General features: G+C 37.0%; 1 protein-coding gene across 8 annotated transcripts in view; it reads left to right on the forward strand.

The window, feature by feature from the left end:
• The window catches only part of COBL (cordon-bleu WH2 repeat protein), a 157,907-nt gene that overhangs the window by 50,889 nt on the left and 93,878 nt on the right, over window positions 1-13,140 (forward strand). For 4 of the 8 annotated variants that reach the window (XM_041475918.1, XM_041475917.1, XM_041475919.1 and 1 more), the window contains 5 exons: window positions 981-1,191; window positions 1,904-2,132; window positions 4,216-4,260; window positions 6,616-6,710; window positions 10,007-10,090. In XM_041475918.1, coding sequence (XP_041331852.1) covers window positions 981-1,191; window positions 1,904-2,132; window positions 4,216-4,260; window positions 6,616-6,710; window positions 10,007-10,090 — 664 coding nt within the window. Of the gene's footprint in view, window positions 1-980; window positions 1,192-1,903; window positions 2,133-2,507; window positions 2,648-4,213; window positions 4,261-6,615; window positions 6,711-10,006; window positions 10,091-13,140 lie in introns of those variants that run through there. The other 4 variants (XM_041475920.1, XM_041475924.1, XM_041475921.1 and 1 more) reach the window with 3 other exon arrangements.

A 13,140-nucleotide genomic window follows, 5' to 3' on the forward strand; every position in this document is an offset into this window, starting at 1 on the left:
GGGAAGGCTGGGAAAATAAAAGAACCCTTCATTACCATTGCAGAGGAGAATTTCTGAAGTGTGGGGGAGCACTGCTGTATTAAGCAGTATCAAGCTCCAGTGAATATTGAATTCTTGACACAGAATGGAGTACTTCTGTGCAGAGGAATGAAATGAGATTGACAGTTACTGACTCTTTTAAAGCTTTGTGTTTTTAGACTCACATTTCAGTAAGACTTGCTGATAATGGGGACACTCAAAACCAGATGGTTTTGTACAGGGTTAATATCTTCACCAAAATAAATATGGACAGGATCTCTTGCACTGAAAAATATTGCTGGTGTCAAATGGATGTGGAGAACTCATGTGGAAAAATAAGCCTTATCTACCATTTGTTCCAGATTTAAGTATTCCATTTTGGGTTATGTGATTGTTCAAATCTAGATGGAGTTTACCAGACTGTGAGTTCATTATTTATTCATATCTTGCACATTAATGAACAGAATTTGAACTGGAGCATTTAATGTATGGATTTAGTACATTATGGCCCTCAGTTAGTCAGAGCATGGTGCTAATAACACCAAGGTTGTGGGTTCAATCCTATATGGGCTGTTCACTTAGGAGCTGGACTTGTTGGATCCTTGAGAGTCACTTCCAACTCAGAATATTCTGTCATCTGTGGTCTGGAAGTAAATAAGATGCACTTTGTCTGCTCTTGGCTAATGTTTGTTAGTGCGATGATTGGCACTGCTGTCTGCTTGATACTGAATAGTTAGTTGTGAGCTCATAAACAGATACTGAAGTGTGAATATATTTAATTCCTATCATTTTATCTGATCTGTTTAACATTTCAAAGCACTAGCACTGTTCTTTCCAAAGATGGTAAACTAGCAGCACATCCACAGCTTATGTCGTCTTTTATTCCCCCCATCTTAAAACTGAGGTAAATTTTCTAGCAATGTTTTTTTCTCATGCTAATGGTGAATTCTTCTTCTTTGTAGTAAAGCTGTGATGGATGTATTGGTTGATTTATGCAGCCAGTATCACTTAAATCCATCTCAACATAGTCTTGAACTAAAGTCTTCAGGAACTCAACAAGTTCTGAGTTACAAGCCAAACACTTTGATAGGAGCACTGGATGTACAGACAGTACTTCTGAAAGAGAAGATTCCCGAAGAGAAGGCAAAGCGACCTCTGCCAAGAGTCCCTGAGGTCAGTACTCTGGAGGGCTAAAATGATGCCATGAACCATCATTCCATTCCTATGATTTCAGTTCTTCCAATCTTTCCATCTTTAAATCTGATGGGAAAGACTTGGGATTGATTATAACATGCTTTACTAGCTTAACTAATAATGTTTTGCATGTAGATTAGCAGAGGCTAGTCTAGACATTTAGACAAAATGGTATGTTTTGTGTGGTTAGACAGATGGAAATCAGAAGATTAGAGCAATTGAAAATTGCAGTAATGGCTGAAATGAGAGTGGGGTTGTGTGGAAATAGTGTTTTGGTGATATTTTGTGCACCATCTTCATTGAAGATATGGGAGAAGACTGATCATTAATAAATGTATTTCACAATACAGTGAAGATTAAGAAGTAGTCATTTTCCAAATGTTGGCTGAAATTTTTTGTTATTCTGATAACTATATCTAATTATACTCTCCCACATTTCAGAGTGGGACTTGTAAACCTTTGCATTACATCTGCCTCTGACTCCTTTTCCTTCTTTGCATGTTCTTGTGAATGTCTCCTTAGTGGAAAGCAAGGTCTGAGATTTTACTCTTTCAAATACTATTTTTTGCAATGTGGAGTAAGTTCGCCTAGGAATAGTCATGACAACCTGGAAATCCCCAGTGCTTTTCTCATTGTGAGGTGGCCTATGCACTACAGAAGGGAGACTGAGAGTTTTTGTTTGTTTCTGCAGAAATCTGTGAGGCTGGTAGTGAACTACCTGAAGACACAGAAGGCTGTGGTTCGAGTTAGTCCAGAGGTGCCTCTCCACAACATCATCCCAGCTATTTGTGAGAAGTGTGAAGTCAGTCAAGAGCACATTGTTCTTCTGCGGGATGGCATAACTGGGGAAGAGCTGGAGCTTACCAAGTCCTTGGAGGAGCTAGGGATAAAGGAGCTGTATGCCTGGGACAGAAAAAAAGGTGAGCCAAGACTGAAAGCAGTCACTGCAGGGCTATATGATGTGACAACGATATTATGCACAAGTAAAAGCATATGTGCTGCCATTCTTTTGGGATCCAGTTGAAACAGCAGAGTGAATCTCAATCTGGAGAGCAGTATGGGTTTGTTCAGTGAGCTGTGCCCAGAGCAGCAGCCAGGTCAGCAATGTGCCCAGTCGTCCTTGGATGCTCTTGGGCCTTGTGCCAGGCTGGGCTGGACTCTGGCACAGTGCAGGTTGGCCTCGGGCAGGGCAAAAGGAGGAGCTTTGCTGTGTCCCAGAGCTGCTGTTGGTAGAGGTGTACATAATACAAGGGGCCACGTCCAGGCAGAGTCTGTCACGTACCTGTGCTGTGGGCTGGAGAGAAGGAAAGAAGAGACATGCCATAGTCATGGCAGCTGTGAAAGCTGAGAGGCAGAGGCAACAGACCAGGGCTTATGAGAAACAGTTCCTCCAAAGAGCACAGTTATTGACGGTTTAGTGAAGAGGAGCTAAGAGGTATTTGTATTTAAAATTTTGTTCTCATGTTTATCTATCCTCACTTTCTGTTCTCATGGAAGAAATTGTAATAGCAGCTTCTTGGAGTTGAGTTTTATCAGTCTGATTATGTATTCAAATAACAATTCTGTGATGTGCTTAAAATATACCTGCCTTAAAAATACACATTGACAAGCACTACTTCCTTTGAGGTCAGACAGTGATATTCATTAAAATTGTCTCCTGCAGTTTTTCTCAATTGCTACCACTTCCAGCATGGTAAATGTCCTTATTTCTTGTTTAGATAATGTCATTCTTGTAGGTGCTGAGCTGTAGGCTTATTTTTTATTTATAAAATTATTTATTTATGTTGACATTCTGTCTCTTCTTTCCAACTCTTTGAGAAGTGACAGTTCTACCTCTGTGCGAGTCAAATTTCAGTGAATTTAGACTTCTAAGTAAACTAAATATCTCATTTTCTTTTGAATTGCTGGGATGTTCCAAAAAGAGGCTGACAACATGTCATAACTCAATTGTATGTTTGTTGTTTTCAAGACATGTTTACTGTAATTAAGCTAACCATTTTGGAGCAACATATTGAACGTGGAGTGTTTTCAACAGGATTCATTCAGCATACTTCAGGGACAACTTAGAGAGTAATTATCATAAGCCTTCAGTAAAGTCTTTCCTTTCAAATGAAAGTGGTGGTATGTGTGCTGGTACAGTGTTGGTCCTCAAATTTGGTTGTAGCTTATACAGTCAAAACCAAGACTACTACAGGGCTGGGATTATAGCAGCAAATTATCACAGAATAATTGAGCTGAAAGAACCCACAAAGATATACACATCATAATGTGCTGCTCTCTACATCAGCTTTTTTTTTATATATATTCTATTCTTTTTTATATTCTATTCTTTTTTAACCTTTCAGTATTCCTTTCCTTTCATTATGATAAAATCCCCCTGATCCCGAGTATAATTCAATCTTTTGTGCTTTCCTCTTACCACCATGGTGTCCAACAAAAACAGTAAGTGCACATAAAATTTACAAGAATTTTTCCTTTGTTTTAGCAAATTTCTTCCTCAATGTTCTCATTTGTAATATTCAAGAGGAATAAATCCATTGCTTTCAGTAGCAATTGGTCTGTGACTTGTGCATTGAGTGGGTATCTAGCCTGTTTACTTAACAGAAAATAGGTTTTTAAACACATTCTCACTAAGAAGTAAGGTATCACAGGTGCTGAAAGCCATAGGCTGTGCTTGTAAGAGCAGATTCTTACTCAGTCTTCCTTTGCCTGAAACAGAAAACACCAAGAGCTGAAGGATTGTTAAAAGAGAAGCTCTGCTGCCACCTGCTTACTTAATTCTATTTAGCAGTTGAAGCAGCTTCATGACTGAATCAGGAATTAACACAAATGCAGCTAAACTGCTTCAGTAGCAGCTCTGCATGTGTGTTGTTGGTCAACATTTTTTTCTGCGATGCCTAGGAAAAAGGGTGCTAGGACTAATTAATGAAAATTGTGCTTTACAGGCCTATATTAGAACTTTAATGTGTTTTCTCTTATCCTTTCATTGCCTGACTTTTCCAGTTCCTCCATCAAAAACTCAGTCTGAGCCTTCTCTGAACTATAGAGGTACTGTACAATGCTGCTGAGGGGAAGCTTCACTCTGTGTTTAACTCTTTCACTTCACTCTATGTTTAATGTGGGTTTTGTAGGTAGATCTTTAAGAATGTGGAGTGCCATAGAGAAACAAGCTATTTTTATCTGTTTTGTCTTTCCAAAGTGTTGCTTACATGTCTTGTGCTTCTGCTAAGAACAAACACATTCTGTGTGTACTGTCTCTTCAGCAATAGCCATTAGAACACTAGCAAGTAACAAATTTTGGTATTTAACTGTTTTGTGGTGTGATGTGTTTCTGTAGATTCCAAGCCTGTTCAGTTTACCTCAGTCATGATTAGGTAAATTTCAGAGTTACTAACATTTCAAGGTCTCTCGGGTTTATAATTTATTTAGTAGCATAGGCAGAAAATTCTGATGTCTGTGAGATCTTCCACTGATTTCAATTTACATGCAGCAAAGCACTTTAATATCAAATGTATACATACACATTGGGTAACTGAATAGATACTGATTTCTGAATTGTTACAGTAGTTGGGGTTGGATTAGATTATATTGGTGCTTGTGCTTCCAGTCAAATAGAAAATGTGTGTATTTAGTATGCCCTTTTCCCTACTGAGTCTGTTTTAATACATTGCTTAAGTTAATTATCCTCAAGAAAGTTATGGTTGATTTCTAATGAGCTTTACTTCCTTGAATTACTAGTAGACATGACATAACCAAAGTAAAACTGGATAACTTATTTAAATTTTTATGAAGAAAGTCTACCTCCAGTAGGTGACAGTCAACGAGCAAATCTTAGCTCATGGCCTCTTGGCTTCACTAATGGCAGCACTATTCCCCCTAATCCTCTGTCATTACTTGCTGTGGCTTCCTCTTACATGGAGATAATTTCATCTCTAGATGAAACATATACTGTATTTATTTAGGAAAAATTTATACAGATTAAAAAAGACTAATTATTTTGATATTATATGCATTACTTAAATCCTAATTTATTGGGATTATACAATGTTCAATGACAGTGTTGGTGATCAGTTGCTACGTTAGCCTTTCCACAGCATTGTTTGTAGTTGAAGACTATGCAAGTAATGGAATCCTCCATATCTAGACACAGCCCGGCCCCAAGCAAGAAACCAGCATAGATGGTGCTTGGTATTTAAGAAAAGCATTAACTCATTACTGTATTTCTTTGCAGTGCAGTTGCAACCTTTCTTAAGGATAGTTTCTCCTTGTTGTCCTTTGTGTTCATTGTATATGTTTAACAGCTTCTGATGCATGGGATTGTTTATATGCAAAAGTGATCTGTGTGAAAATCACTTTGTATTTTATGCAAATAAATTTACTAGAGATGGTATGAGGTTTCTGGAATGAGGTTTTCTCAGTGAAGTTAAACTTTATTTTCTGTCAACAAGTTAGTCATTTTGAATTTGAGTTTTAAATGTTATTAAGCAAATATTTACAAGAGAATGTGGGGTTTTTTCCCCTGTGAACTAAACTTTTTGAATGTTAGTGGAATAAGCTGATGTGCTTGGAGTCAGGAGGAAAGATTCATAGCATTATGAAGAGTCCATTTTAAAAAGTGAGAGTGCTTTATCATCTGTGTATTAAATGGGCAATGCTGTTTTCTGTAATGCATGAGTGTGTCATTTTACTCATCCAGCTTGTGGATGAGAAACTGAAGCGGGAAATTGAAGGGATACTAAATAGTAGGAGAACTCATACAATTTTTTAAGCAGATTCAAGGAAGACAAAAATGAGTTCTTACAGCCTGAACTATAAACTCCACTCTTTTCCCACCTGAAGTAAAAGCACCAAGATAAGAAAGATGACCACAATTAGCTAGTTTAAGTTCTGAAGAGAGCCCTGTTTCCAAGAGGAGGGTCTTTTTCCTTCCCCTTGGAAACAGGGGGAAGAGCTTCATCCAAATTGCACATTTAGAATCTCTTGTTTAAGTTCACAGTATTAAGTCAGACCTATGCATTGTTTAAGATACCCACCAGTATATATTTTTTTAGGTTTTTGGGGTTTTTTAGTGTTATGGTACTGTAAGAGATGTAAATGATACATCCAACAAGCATTTCTGAAATCATAAGCAATTTGCTCATGTTTTGCCTTTTAATAAGGGTTACTGGATTGTGATTGAAAACCTAGTGCTCTATATTAAATTATTCCATTAGATTTTGGAATATACTCAGAACACATGAAAGTTTGATGACAAAGTGCAGGATCTGGCTGTTAATTAGATAATCCAGTCCATAACACCTTCAACTCATTAAAATCCAGCATTAATCCAGGACATTTTAAAGTACTCACCTTGTGAATCTTTATTTCAAAACTGTAACAACTATTCCATTAAAATTTTTTCAGAACCAAATCGAAAGGCTTCAGTAAGCAGTGATGCAATAGAGAAAGAAAAGACAAGGCTTTTGGGATTGTTTAATGCTGATAGAGAAAGCAGCAAGGTAAGTGTCCAGCAGTGTACTGCTCACTTTCTTTCCAGATCTGTTATGTCTGTAGGTGGTGGCATTTGTTTGGCCTGCCTTCCTTTTCCTTCCAGAGAGTAATCTGTTAACAGGGGCATAAACTATATGTGATCAGTGCAGCCTGATGGAGATATCACCTGCTTATTGAAGGTGTCAAGCATGTTGACTTATTTACTTTTTCTTTATTTTTTTTTTTAATACTGTGAGTTCAGTAGGTGTTAAAGAAGGGCAGTAGTTTCAAGCAACCTGTGTCTGCTTATTAGTAGTACTCACATTATGAATTGCATTTATGAAAGGAACAATGTAATACAGAACAATTTAATTACCACGTAGATGTGTCTTATGACCTCTTCTGTGCATGGGTGATAATCTCTTTTAAAGCATTCATACCTCTCGGAAGCTCTGTGTAGTTACCCCTTTGCCTTCTCCAAGTCTTTAAAGCTGATGAATCAGGTATACAAGAAAGAACTTCCAATAATCAACTGAAGGATCAGTGTCTGCTGGGGTACATATTAGCCATTTTAAACATTGTATTCTTGAACTGAAAAAATTAGGAAAGAAATTCTGTGTTAAATAATTCCATTGAGATGTCATTATGAAGAATATTTCATGTATCACAGGAATAAAATACAGAAGAACTTTCTGACTTAACATAGAAAAAATAGTGGGCTTTTAACTTCATATTTTTTGCATTCTTTACTAAAAATATTGGTGTTAAATGATTTTGGACATAAAGTGTTTAATGCTCTAGGATGTCAGAGGAAAAAGGGAGTTTTCTCTAGTTTAAACCCTCCAAGGCTTTTGGAGTGGAATTACAAAATGTGTATCTGATTAACTGGTAGAAAGAAACATTTGCTTGTTTATGAACTGGTGTTTTACTTATCCAGTCAGCTCAGTTACATTTGCAAAACTGTGAAGGCTTTTCAAAATCTCTCACAATTTTCTGCCTTTTTATTCATGGTTAAATTTGTGGTGCTTTTGCTAGGGAATAGAATCCTTTATGGACATTCTGAATTACTGTGCTGGAAAACCTTATTTCTGTCATAGATACTAAACTATTCTTAATATCTTCTAAGGGACACATGAGAACTATTTTATGAGATAAGAAGTTGGTCACTTTCAGAGTGTTTTTCCACTGTAAGAGAATACTTCCTGTATGGAAGGGAAAAAATTATAACTGGGGCAATAGTACTGTATCTGCTCAGAAGAATCAAGTAAACAAGGGATCTCAACCTGAGCCTCTAGAGCACGCTGTGGGGCTGTAATTCCTCTGGAAGAAACAAATGCATTACAGCATGCAGTTTCTGCATCATACTTTGTCCTCTCATTCCATTTTACTGAACTTGGCTGTGAAATCTGTGTCCTTGCAGATCTAGCTCCTGAAGCAGATCAGTTTTAACTTTTAAAGTATTAATGCTTACAATCTTAGCAAAAGTTGCTATGAAGCATCCTAATTCAATGATTACTGCAGTGGGTTTCTCACAGCTGAGTTGGAAATATGTTCAAAAATTGCAAGCTCCACTCTTTTTTCTGCTCTCTTTCTCTCACGTATTAAAGCAAAGGAGGTGATACTCTGAGTTTTTCAAAATAGAAAATTTGAAAAAATGCTAAGGGCATTGAGGGTGAATTAAATTCAAAATTGTATTTGACCTGGGAAAAAGTAGGAGCTGTACAAATAAGTATGAGAAACAGCTTCTAAATCTGAGGAAAAGTTCTAAGTTTTTCTTGCTGATAGTTCTGACAATTTAATTGATTTTTCTTGGTCATTTCGTTATTGGATACGTACTTTCAAATGGCAGTTACTCTGTAGGAAAAGCAACTAAATCAGTCATTTTGTTTAGTCGAGCAAGAAGTCGCTGTTGCCTTCGCAAACCTCTGGGAATTTAAAACGTGGTAGGTGGAAGAAACTGAAGAATAGCACAGCACACAGGAGCAAGCAAGGTATTAATTAGGCATAATATTTCTGACTTGCTGTTGTGAAAGCTTTCTAACCAAAACAGCAGTGAAACTGCTGAACAGACTGAGCAGGATGAGGGCAAATTAATAAAGTTCTTTTAGTGAAAGATTTGGTAGGTTTATGAAGGGATTAGATGATGGGATGCTTTGTGATTTCAGGGACCTGGAATCAAAACCCCAGGATGCCTAAACTCTGCTTGTTATGGGTTTTTTTACATTTTTACTCTCCCACAAGGTTTAAGTTGGTTCTATTCTTTTTGTTTGTCTGCATTATGATTTGCAGTGATGAGGTGTGTGTGTATGTGGTCATGCATAGTCTTTATATTAGAAGTATTTGATAGGAAGAATTATTCAAAGTTCTGCACAGTAGTAGGGCTGCAGACTTGCAGGCATGTGCAAGGGGAAGGCGATTTCCTTTGCAAGGGAAGAAGAGTGTTAGCCTGTGTTGCAAACTGTACTGGATCAGATGTCATTGCACGCTATGGGCCTATGCTCAGATTTCCATGCCCATGCACATGTTTTCTTTCTCAGCTGGCTCACTGAGAGCAGTAATTGTGGTATGACAATACACCAGACCTAACTTTTCTAAAAAAAACTTTCCATTATATAGAAACACTGTGACATTGAATGAAAGCAAAGTCCTATTCTCATGGCTGGTACAAATTTGTTAAAAGTATTTCTTTGGTTAACTTTGTACTGGCAGGCTTAATGCCAGATCAGGTATCATCTTGTTCTCTTCCATTCTAATTTTATGCTGGATCAGTTACCCTCTGTTCTCCTGCAGCTGGCATAAAAAACATAAAGGTGGCATGATGTCCATTTATTTTCGGTGTTAAATGTAGTTGTTTGCCTGAGGCTAAATCGAGATCAAATTGGCATGGCTAAACAATCAGTAGAGCAGAGGTGCTATACAGACAATCATGGGATCTAGGCTTAAGTAAGGTGCATGCTAGCACACAGAAGCAGTTCCTTCATGGAGAAATGGCAAGGAAGGAGCTCCCTGCTTGTTCCACTGTGTCTGTGGGTATAGCAGAGACTAGCAGTCTGGTCCCTGATATTACAGCAGTTAGTTACTCCTTATTTTTATCCTTGCCTAAGAATTTTGTCTTTGTATTCTTAAATATTTTTCCTGATTGCTTTCTTAGCTCCTTGCCACATCAAGGCATTTTGCAGACTACTTCAGAGTGTCTCAGCAATCAGGTCCAGCACTGAGGCAGTTTGTCTTGGTTCCTTGACGGGGTTTGGTATTTTGCTCTGGCATGTTTGTGCAGTTTTGTTTCCTTTGCTGCTGCTGTGTAGGACACTTGTTTGTGTTGCAGACAGAAGAGTACTTGAGGATGAACAGAGATTGTGGTGAGGAGGATGTTTTTAGTTCTACATCTACAAGTGAAGGAAGCTTGGATGTAAGTACTAACACAGCTTGTAGATGCTGTTGTATTCTTATTAGCTCCTGCAGTTTGAATTAACCAGAAACCACTGCTGTTCCTGATGCTTAGCCAAGTAGAAGTAGAAATAGCTTATGCTTTAGCAGGCTTTATTACATGAGTGCACAGTTTGCGTATCTTCATGAAATTAAACTGTAATGCATTGTCTTTAAATAAAACTTGCTAGCTTCACTATGAATAAAGTTTCATTCAGTGTTAAATTCCAAGTAGTTGTGAGGGAGAACATGGGTGTTGTGACATGCAGTGACAGTCCTGCATGATGCAAGACAATGTTTGCCTTACCAACACTATTTAAAGGGGGTTTTTCTTATCAAACCACAACTTTTCTTTTCATCCCTGTATCTGACTTCTACAGCATGGCAGCATTCTATTTGTTTCATAAGGAGCTTGGGGGTGAAGAGTAAACACTGGAAAAAAGCAGATAGGACTTTTGTTAAGTATCCCAGTAGGGTTTGGGGCACTAAAATCCTGTGAACCACATTTAGAAACATTAAGTGACTGACCGCATACCAATTTATGAGGATCCCAATAAGAAGGTATCAGATTAGGATGTGTGAATCCTAAATATTTTCTCAGATGGTTCTAGTGCTATATTAATAATAATTGTCACATCTTTTTATTACTTTATAAAATTACTTGACTTTTTGTTATCATATTTTCAAAACCTAGAGAAGACTGATGATGTGATAGAAGTTTGAAATGTAAGGTTCAGCTCTGAATCCGCCTTTCATAAACAGATTTTTGTAAAAGGACTGTGGATTTGCAAAATATAGAACTCGCTAGCCACAGAGAAGGATGACAGAATTGTGGAAAAAATGAAGGAGTAAGAGAACAAATCCCAGATGAAAAGAGTAATATGAGGGGAATCCAAAAAAAGAAATAGATAGAAAATTGATTTGCTGTGAAGTATAAAAAACACCAGGCTCTGCAAATCTGTGAAGACTTCATAATAAATTACTGAAATGGAAAAGCTGCTTGTGATACTAAAAATTTGCGCAACACTATTCAGATGGATAGATTAATAGGCCTCTGTCACTAAAGGAAAGTCCTAGAAGAGGGTGATCATGTGTAATTGAAATAGATTAAGTAAAAGGATAGAAAAAGCATCACAAGTTCTGCCAAAATAAAATAATTTTGTGGTTTGTATTCACTGCCATTATAAATTAATCTCAATATCTTGATACCCAAGTACTAGAAAAGAATGAGGAGGAAGAGTAGGAATTACAAGTAACAATATGATGGTAAAGGTGTGTGGTGCTTACCCCAGAAGAGAGACATCACCTTATTTTTCTTGGGAATTTTATAGAGAAAATTGTAAATTATTTTTTTTCCCTCCGACATTGATGAAAAAATATTTCAAAACCATCTTGAACATGCAAATGTCTTCTAAAGGTGCCAGTTCATAGGGAAGAAAGAGCTCTTGAAGAGGTAAAAGTGTTTTCTTTTTATTCAGTTAAATGAGCATGTCAGAGATTTAGCTTTTTCCCACTTTCTTCGTAAGAGGAATTAATCTTGAAGAACAATGTAGCCTTTGTTCAGTGTTTGTCTTTCACTTCTGGTTTGACACCTGTATTTGTATGAGCACCAATCCTGCTAATACATGAGCACATGAAGAAGTATGTTGACCTTGTTGCATTGAATTTGGCAGTATTCTGTTCAAGCTTGTAGAAGGTGTATTAAATAAGTCTAACAGATTCACTCAGCAGCACAGAAAGTCCATCTTTTCAGGAGGCTAGAAGGGCTTCAAGAAAAAAGTTCAGCAATTGTGCTTCCTTAGGAGAAAAATTAAAAAATGTTGCAAATTTGGTACAGATAGTTGGCATAGATAACTTCTTATTAAGATAAATTCAAATAGAAACACCAGCAAAAACACTTCATAATTTTAGAAGTTCAGCTTAGCAGTTCCTTATGGACTAGATTTGAGACTTTCAATCATTCTGAGTAATTTGTTACTCTGCTTGTTCAAAATATAGTTCATTTACTTCAGTGGAACTAAGTATCTCTGTTCCAACTAAGTGGTATCTTACATGGACATATATGCGGAATATGTATTTAGAGATCCTCATACAGAAGTTTAATTGCTGAGATAGGATTGTTGGCAGAATGTCATCCACTAGAGGATTCCTCTTTTGCAGTTACCTCTGGTCTGCTCTCTAATACTGTTTTGGGTTATCTGAAAGTATTTTGGTTTTGCTATGTGGGAACCAAAGGCAGTTTCAGGTTTATTTCTGAAGGAAAAATATCTTGCCACTACTTTTGGTACAGTAGCAGGAGTTGCATTGACTGAAACAAGAAAAGTTTTCTTGCCTATTAAGAAACAGTTAACTTGCGAAGTACTACCAAGGTAAAGGCATGAACTTTCATAAGCCTGGTTTAAATCCTTTTCTCACTATTATGTGGTGGGGGTGCACACTGAATTGTAGGAAAAAAATGTAATAATTCTGTAATGGAGTTGATTGATTTGGAGTTGGTTTGTTTCTTTGTTTAAACTGGGCAATATGAATGAATGGAATAAAAGTATATGAAATAATAGACTCTTAGGTGTTTGTTCAAGCACAAGTTGTATTCATTTTTTAACCACCATACTATTCTCAGTGGCATATCTATCTAATTATTATTGGAATTATTAATGCCTCTAAAAATACTTTGAGTTGTTGATGAAGAAGCAAATTTTCCAAGTCAAGATGGCAAAGTCAACATTTATGCTTGAGGTGAAGGGACAGTTTTTCACAGTATCAGCAAAAATAAAGGTGAAAATAATGTTAGCTTAGAGAGGGTGTAGAAATGCACAAAAGGATTCCTCCATGAAAATCCTCAAAATGCAGCAGTTCATTACACCACACACCAGTAATGGACACAAAATCCACCATGTGTTGTAAATTGTAAATGAAGCAGAAATCCTTTCCCTTAATCTGGGAAATAAATCGGTTTTGTGCTAAGCAGATCAGTTTTATATCCAGGTTAACTTTTCAGAAAACAAATGCTGGGGAAATACACAACATACAGGT

Source organism: Pyrgilauda ruficollis, unplaced genomic scaffold (assembly GCF_017590135.1).
Source record: "Pyrgilauda ruficollis isolate IOZ18807 unplaced genomic scaffold, ASM1759013v1 scaffold37, whole genome shotgun sequence".
Lineage (NCBI taxonomy): Eukaryota > Metazoa > Chordata > Aves > Passeriformes > Passeridae > Pyrgilauda > Pyrgilauda ruficollis.